The sequence below is a fragment of the Phragmites australis genome, chromosome 13 (genome assembly GCF_958298935.1).
Source record: "Phragmites australis chromosome 13, lpPhrAust1.1, whole genome shotgun sequence".
In the NCBI taxonomy this organism is placed as follows: domain Eukaryota; kingdom Viridiplantae; phylum Streptophyta; class Magnoliopsida; order Poales; family Poaceae; genus Phragmites; species Phragmites australis.
In genome coordinates, this window is record NC_084933.1 from 26,796,880 (window position 1) to 26,805,250 (window position 8,371).

The 8,371-nt window shown below is 49.6% G+C and overlaps 1 protein-coding gene across 2 annotated transcripts; it reads left to right on the top strand.

Annotated features, from left to right (window-relative positions):
- Positions 1 to 3,740: 3,740 nt before the first annotated feature.
- Positions 3,741 to 7,603, top strand: LOC133888889 (transcription factor bHLH96-like). 2 transcript variants are annotated; one of them, XM_062329277.1, is made up of 3 exons: positions 3,741 to 4,734; positions 5,265 to 5,783; positions 7,275 to 7,603. In XM_062329277.1, exons 1-3 carry the CDS (start codon positions 4,372 to 4,374, stop codon positions 7,404 to 7,406), a joined length of 1,014 nt encoding a protein of 337 aa, XP_062185261.1. In that variant the 5' UTR covers positions 3,741 to 4,371; the 3' UTR covers positions 7,407 to 7,603. The 2 variants fall into 2 exon arrangements, with proteins under 2 accessions (XP_062185261.1, XP_062185260.1); XM_062329276.1 differs by lacking the exon at positions 7,275 to 7,603 and having other exon boundaries at positions 5,265 to 6,314.
- The last annotated feature ends 768 nt before the right edge of the window (positions 7,604 to 8,371 follow it).

Sequence of the window (8,371 nt, forward strand, 5' to 3'; positions counted from 1 at the left end):
ATAGGAAAAATGAGTTTTGGTTAATAATGTTAAACTTTGGTAAAATGCTTAGACTTGGCAAGTAGGGTCTCCGTAAGTTGGCATATTGGTTGCCTTGTGGATGTGTTCCAAGCAATAATGTTAGCTTTATCGGATATTGGTTATCTCCCTGTGGGGGTGTTGACGGTCTTGTCCGGATCATGTTAAGGACTGGTTCATAGAGCGACCATTCATAAAAATAGTATAACCAAAAGCTTGGTATGGGACATGTCTAGCCGTAATTCGCTACCCTCTCAATATTGTGTAGGTTATTTTGTGGTATGAGAATGTAAGGGTGTACTTTCTAGAACTGTAAGATAAAAGAGTGAGCTTCTGGGGTGAAGGGTGTACTCCACTTATGTACAGTGGTGAAACCTCAACTGGTCGACACATATTGAGAGAGGTGTTGAAAAGACTTTGTAGTGGAATCCTGGTTGCACACCTTGAAAGTGTGTAAGTGTTTGATCGACACGGGCAGGAAAGAAGACACGTCTTGTGGGTAAAGCGTACGATCTCCGCGGAGTGAAAACTGATATATCAGCTGTGCTCACGGTCATGAGCGGTATGAACTCCTCTCATGATTAGTTGGGTGGTTCCCAGGTTGGTTTTGAGTTGAATTTGGTAGATCACAGTGGCGAGAACTGTGATTCAAGTTAGTTTTGTTTAGAGTTGGTTGGAACCTCAGTTGTAGAGCAAAGTGTTCATAACCATGACACATGTCTTAAAGAGCCATTCACATATAAATAGATTGCTTCTATAACTATTTTATTACTAAAATGACATTTATACAAATAAATCATTGAGTTAAGACTATCTTTACTTTTGGCCCACGTGTCATATTTTTTTCCACACTTAGTGAGCATTTCATATACTCATGCTTGTTCTCCTCCCATAATCTTGTTGCTTCTCAGAAGACGAAGACTTCGAGGACTTCCCAGAAGATGGAGCAGAGTTCTAAGTAGGTGACTTTTCGCTCGATTGCTGTCGGTGTATCAGGAACCGGGGGTCCCTGAGTCCCGAGGCCAGGCCGGCCATCCGCCACGTGTCACCATCCCGCGAGGTCCCTCCGGCGGGATGAGGAAAGTTCAAGTCCCGGGAGAAGGTGCTCGGGGCCACAGTCACTGGTTCCCGAGCATCCCAGTTCTCCGATGATTCGTAAAGTCTAAGTTCCGGGAAGAAAGTGCTCGGGGAGGTGCCCGGTCACCCCCGAGCACTCTAGTCCCCCGACGATCAGAAGAGCTAAGTTCCGGGAGAGAGTGCTCGGGGACTGCGCGCGGCGGCCTCCGAGCGCTCAGTTCCCCGAGGGTCAGTGTGAAAGTGCTCGGGAGGGAGTGCTTGGGGCTGCACGTGGCAGCCCCCGGGCTCTCGGTTCCCCGAAATATCTATGCAAAAGTGCTCGGGAGAGAGTGCTCGGGGTTGCACGTGGCAGCCCCCGAGCACTCGGTTCCCCGAAGGTTCGTGCAAGAGTGCTCGGGGAGGTGAACAGTACCCCTGAGCGCCCGGTACCCCGAGGGCGAAGATAGGCATTCTCGGGAGATAGTGCTCAGGGAGGTGAATAGTACCCCCGATTACTCGGTGCCCCGACGACTCAGAAAGACCCCCGAGGCATCCACCGATGGGGTGTCAATCCGTCAGAGGTCCGAGGCCGCATTCAATGAGCGTGCGTGGCCTGACATCCCCTACTGCTCCCGCCGCAGTGTCAGTTCCTGCCATGTTTTGGCAGAGAGGCGTGGGGCTATTAATTGCACGGGTCCCGTCCCGTATCATCCGGTGTGTCTCGGGATAACATCGCCAGGATCAAGGCGTTCCGTCCGCCACCCTGCTGTGGCAGAGGAACAAGACAGGGCGGGCACGCCGGGTTGCTCTGCGGCTGCCCGGTGGGCCCTCTCTACAGCGCCCGTTGCCAGGGCGTTTATGGTGACAGGTGACCGGGCGTGCGCCATGTTTACTACCCCCCGGTCACTTCGCACAGAATAAATGATGATGCATTTCCCAGTCGTGGCATCTTGGAACTTGTGCCCCCTCCTTCCCGTTCGGGGCATGTCGCAGCCGGTGAGTGCATAAAAGAGTCGGCACACCCAAGAACAAGGGGCCGGAAGCTCTTAGTCAGACAGAGAGAAAAAAACAACCCAACAAGCGAACAAGCAATCGAGCAAGAGACCGCAAGAATCGAACCATAAACCAACTCAAGGCATAGTCCCTGCCCAAGAATAAGGAGCCTCAAGCTCTTAGTTAGACATAATATTCTTGTAACCGGCAACATCCTTGAGGGACTTCCTCAGGACAGTTATTACATCCATACAGGAGTAGGGTATTACGCCCCCGTGCGGCCCGAACCTGTCTAAATTCCGTTGCATTTACTTCTCTTTGCACTAGATCATCAACCCCACCACCGGCCGTTGCATTTACTCTCATTCATTTCTCCGACGAACTTATTCAGGATCACCCCCCGGCCGAATCTCTAAAAAGGGGTCTCTCAGGATCCCTGCGACAGAAGTTAATCCTCCGACAATTGCCTATAAAGTTAGGCGCTGTGCTAAATTTATTTCCACTACTTTGTAATATTCTTTTAGACCCTTAGGTCATTGATATAATAAAATAAAATTATAATAATAAATATTGTGTCTATTAATTACTTATAATATTACTATATATATGTAATTTGATCCTAATATACATATAATTTATATTCGATTTTATCTTAAAATCGAACGTGACATTAACATACTTATTTTTTTTATTTGGGGATTATCCTTGCGTTGTGTGCATTTTGATTGCCTAGTGTTCGGCTTCATTCATTGCTCTGGAGCTTATGCTGATCCTAAGTGATCTCCCAGACCCCTAAAAGTGCAGTACGTAGTACACATGGCTTTGTGTCCTCCTTGTCTCCTTGTCATTCTGTTCACTGTTGATCCATGTGGCTAGGTGCATGTGACACTACTTCCACATAAGCTACTGAAAAGTATGAAGTTTATTTTCCCATTAGTACCTGCCACACGACTGGTGCTCGGTACCCTATGCTGATTAATCAGTATATTACGGCAGTGTTTACCAATCTTTACTGTAGCGATTGCCAGAATTGGTCTGAGACTTTGGATTTTGATCGGACGAAGATTGCACATTCAAAAGAAATCCAAAATGTGAAAAGGTCGTTCAAGAGGATTTGCATGGAGCCAGGTAAAAATACCAGGAGAAGAGAAAGCAATGGCTGTAAAACTCACGCTACCGCGCCACACTAGCGCATTCGGTCATTCCCAATCACACACTCAGAGGACGCTGCTCTGGGGCCCCTTTACCTTAGGTAGGCATGCGTCATATCCATATGATTATATGAGCGCTGTGCTGACTTTCATCTGGCATACCAAGAACGGGCATCACCCACATATCGAACGCAGCAAGAAAAGAAAAAAAAAACACAGGAGAGAGACCTCTGCCCGGAATCTTTTATATTTTATTTAATATTTACAAAATTACATGGCAATTTGGAAAAATGACAAAACTACCATACAGTCTGGATGGACGACGTAGCCTCACGGTCAGACCGTCCCAAATTAAATAAGACCGTTGATCTGGTGGCCACGTCAAAATATGCGACATCTTATAGCGATAATAGAGTAGTCTTGCTATTTTTTCAAATAGCCATATAATTTTATAAATATTAAAAAAAATCCCCTATAGACTGAGAGTGATACCTCTGCCCTGGGCCCTGGCTTGGGCTTTGTTCTTCCATCTCTCTCCTTTCCCCTTCCCACTCGCTTTTCAGCGAAAGCGGCAGCGGCAGCTTGCACTGCAGCAGAGAGAAAGAAATGCAAGGAAGGCCATCTCTCCTCGCGTCATGTGTAGAGCAGATCAGAACCTAGTTCCTCCCCCCACCAAAAGTTTCACCGCAACGTCAAAATAAAGCGAGCTTTTGGTGGCAATCGTTTGGAGCATTGCGCAGTCGCGGTGAGGGAGATCTGTCGATCTATCAGCGCCTGCCACTCAACTGCGCCGCTGAGGCGCTGCAGTCGCTCGGCCAAGCACAAAGCTCGCCCGCCTCAGGTTCGGCCTGACTCCACTGTGCCGTCCATTATTGTCACGCAATCTCATGCATGCCCAAGCTAGCCTCCGCCATGTCGCGCCGCGCCCACCGCTAGAAACACGCAGATAGCACCAAGCCGATCACCGGTTAGCTAGCTGCTCAGTGTCGCTTCTTTATAGGGAGGAGGCAGGAAGGTAGGCGGCGGCGAGGAGGGGAGTGAAAAGGGAAGCAGGCGCTCGTAGCGCGCGTAGCGTAGTGGGATAGAGAAGCGGTTGGCCACGTCGTACGCCGGCTGGTGCGCACGCGCTTGCTTGCTATACTCGCCGATCGACATGACGCTGGAAGCTCTGTGCGCGCCCACCAGCGACGTGCTCATCTACGACACCTTCAACGCCGCAGCGTGCGCCGCCTCGGCCGGGAGCCTCCTCTTCGGCAATGCACCGGCGGTGGCATTGCCGGCGCCGGTGGAGGTGTCGGTAGCGGCGACGCCGGAGCATGCAGCGGAGGCGGAGGGGGAGAACAGAGTGCAGCAGGGGAGGAGGAAGCGGCGGCGGCGACAGAGGAGTATCAAGAACCGCGACGACGCCGAGAGCCAGCGGATGGCCCACATTGCCATCGAGCGCAACCGCCGGCGCTTGATGAACGAGTACCTCGCCGTGCTCCGGTCGCTCATGCCAGAGTCCTACGTCCATCGGGTACGCACTCACTTCCTCCGGACCATCACTTCATTGTGGTCATGCTTTTCCTCTTGGGTTTCAGTGGGATTGTTGGGTGTTTTGCTGAAGTGGCGAAAGAATGTTTGCTTGAGAACTAGACAGCGCTACTGTTACCATTTATGCGCTCTCTCTGATTTTTGTTCACGTCAAATCCTGTCTACTTGTACTACTCCAGCTTTCCTTTGTTTAATTTTTAAGCTTTTTTATCATCCTTGGGAGCTATCAAGAAGTACCATTGAATTATAACATGAGAGGTAACAGTATTGCTCTTGCTTAACTGTATCTTGGAGAATTCTTTCGTACGAGACCAACGTCAATAGTGGGACGAATCCCGCTCATCCCTGGGATATTCCTCGGCCAGTTTTGTGCCATTATGTCTCCCCTTATCATTACTTCACTCAGAGTAACATTACTCTAGCTAGTACTGTCATGGGACATTCCTTGACATGGAGTAATGCTCAGTCTGGTCCTGTACCTAATCGTCTCGTTCGGTTTTGATCGATCTGCAGGGCGATCAGGCGTCCATCGTGAGTGGCGCCATCGATTTCGTGAAGGAGCTCGAGCAGCAGCTGCAATCCCTCGAGGCGCAGAAGCTGGCGTTGCAGCTGCAACGCAACACGGCGCCGGAGCGTGACACAGCTCGCGCAGCGGCGCGAACGCCAATGAGCAGCGGCTGCAGCCCAGACCCCAAGAGCAACCGCGCGGCCGAGGAGGATGAGGACGCGCGCGCGGCGGCGCCTCCTCCGTTCGCGCGGTTCTTCAGGTACCCGCAGTACGTGTGGCGCCAAACGCCGCCTCGGGAGGACGGCGCGGGGGGCGCGGAGGAGACGAGCCGCGCCTCCGGGGTGGCGGACGTCGAGGTGAGCGTGGTGGTGGACGCGCACGCCAGCCTCCGCGTGATGGCGGCGCGGCGGCCGGGGCAGCTGCTCAAGATGTTGGCGGGGATGCAGGCGCTCGGGCTCGCCGTGCTGCACCTCAACGTGACCACCGCGCTCGACGCGCTAGCGCTCTACACCCTCAGCCTCAAGGTACGAACCACGACCCCCGATCGATGCATGCTATTACTATGTCGTCTCCTTTTCCGAACATCCACCCGTAGGCTAGCAACTGTTTTTCTACTCTTTCCGTTCACGAGCCAACCGTCGGGAGAGCCACAGAGATTTCTTCTGCTTAAAATGGTGTATCACCTAGCTAACACTTTGGTCACTATATTTTGGGTCCACAATTTCAATTTCTTTTGCTATGAAAACAAATAAAGTACAGAGGTTTTGCTTAATGTCGAAAATATAATGTTTGCAGCAAAATATCCAAATAGTAACTCTTGTATAAATTGACAAATGGTTCACTTGTTCTGTTGTGCAAAAATGCTCGAGAATCTTAGTCTTGAACATGCAACGCTTATGGCACTATGCACTCCTGGATCGACTGATCGATTTTTGTTAGTAAAAATACAAGAAAACAACCTTATGATTGGATGCAAACTTTACATTTCTGTATTAGATCGAAACAGCATCGATCATGTTTTCTATATATCCAACAGAAGTGCATGCATGTGCATGCATATGCATACACATGAGCGTACACAACTCTGCATATAGCCCCCATACACGTCTTGGCAGGAAACAGAATCATTTCCCATCTCTTGTTGTCTGAGGAAAACCAAAATGCGTCAGATATTCTCTTCTCTAGTATTTTGTGACGTAGACCGAAATTGCGAGAAGGCTATTGCATCATAGTACTAGCACTACACTCGAATGCAGTTACTGTTCTTGATACTGCCTGCAGGCTGCAGCTCTGGGCCATGGCTTCATATACAGAGACATGGCTCAAGATGCAGAGCTCTCAACCTCTTTTCCCTTCCCTTGTCAGTGCAAGCCATGGCCGCTTGCTTTTGACCAGAGATTCCAGAGGGTAAAAAGCTAGTAATAGTATTTGCTGCCTTTCCTGTATATCTGGACTTGACGTGCCTCCACTCCATATGCACACGCTGCACGCTGCAGCATTGTATGGAGCATCGGAGCCAATGGCACTTCAAAGTTCAGACTCAAACAGAGAGAGAAAAAAAGTTGCATGTTTTCACCGTTTCTTTTGCTAAAATAAGTTAAAGAAAGATCGATCGGCAATGGCCGCACTGTCGCGGAGAATCTCATGGTGAGCTGGTGCGTTGATTGACATGGCGAAATCAGCAGAAAAAGGCTACAGCCTACAAGATTGTGTGCCTGCTGCTGCTCGTGCTGCCTTTTCTTGTGCTGTTTTAGCAGTGTGTGTGTGTATGTGTTCGTGAGCCGGACCCAATCGGATCCATCTTTACGAGATCACTGATTTTTACTTTTTGAGTGACTTGGCGATTCCCTCTCTGAAGATGTACTTCAGTGTCAGTCGCAGTTGACAGTTGACACCGCTCTTCCCGTCATGGGATCGCCACTTTGCCTTCCGTTGCATGCGGGGTTGGTGCAAATGTGCATGCTTTACAAGCTTTCTTTTTTCTGTCCTTTTTTTTGTGCTGTGTGGCGTTGCAGGTGGAGGAAGGGTGCAGCCTGACGACGGCGGACGACATCGCGACGGCGGTGCACCACGTGCTGTGCATCATCGACGCCGAGGCGACGGCGCAGCGGATGCTCCCCGCCTGCTCGGGGCAGCCGGACCTTTAGTGAGGTCAGGTCATCCGGCGCAGCGGAATGCAGGCGAGCCGGGGGACGCGGCGTGCGTGTGGCTGCTCCGCTCGTCCTGTGACATTTTGTAAAGTGAAGTAGCAGCAGAGCCAGTAATTCGTGATGGCGCAGATCGAGCTGGGATAGGCCCGTGTCAAGCGTGTAACCGCAATAACACGCATGCAGCGGAATGCTTTATCTGCAATAAACATGCAGGTTCGTTTCGGTCGAGGTTGTGTTCGTACCTTGTCGCTCTCATGGCGCGGTGGAGCTTTCTCGTGGAGTCGGCAGGCGGCGGCGGCGAGGGTTTGGTCGCTGACTGTGGCCACCTTTTAATTGGACTGACTACACCAAGAAAGCCCAGGTGATAGCCGTATCTACTTGGTCTGGAGATCATCATCGAGACTGGCCTTGTTCGGAAAGCTGCTTTTTTGGCCCAGCCCAGCAGGGAGTTGGAGCTCCGGGAGATCTCGCGCCTTTTGACTTGCTTTCGTTCACACAATTCCCTACCGCCGAATGGCATCCGAAACAAAGCGAAGAAAAGTGCCTGCATATTGAAATAGCGCTGTCGCCTATCGCTGCGGATTACTATCTTATATTTACTAATTGGAGGGTTTTTTTTCTTCACGTTAATCTAAAAAAATTCTAAAAATTCTTATAAAAAAACAAAGCATCTGACCATCAAATTAATTAACTGACTAACTATAACCATAGATCAACAACCAGATAAAACAACATAGAAGATTAAAAAATAACTCATAGAGTACAACCACAACACTACTTCTTCTCTTGCCTTTTCTACTTTTCTTTTTTTATAGGTACCCTTTGTCCAATAAGATTACGTTAGCAAACTCCAATTTAATTACGTTAGCAATCAACATATTTTTCCAAATCAATTAAATTATACCAATTAAATATGCGTGTAATCAAATATTACAAAATTAAAATAACAGAACACAAACATA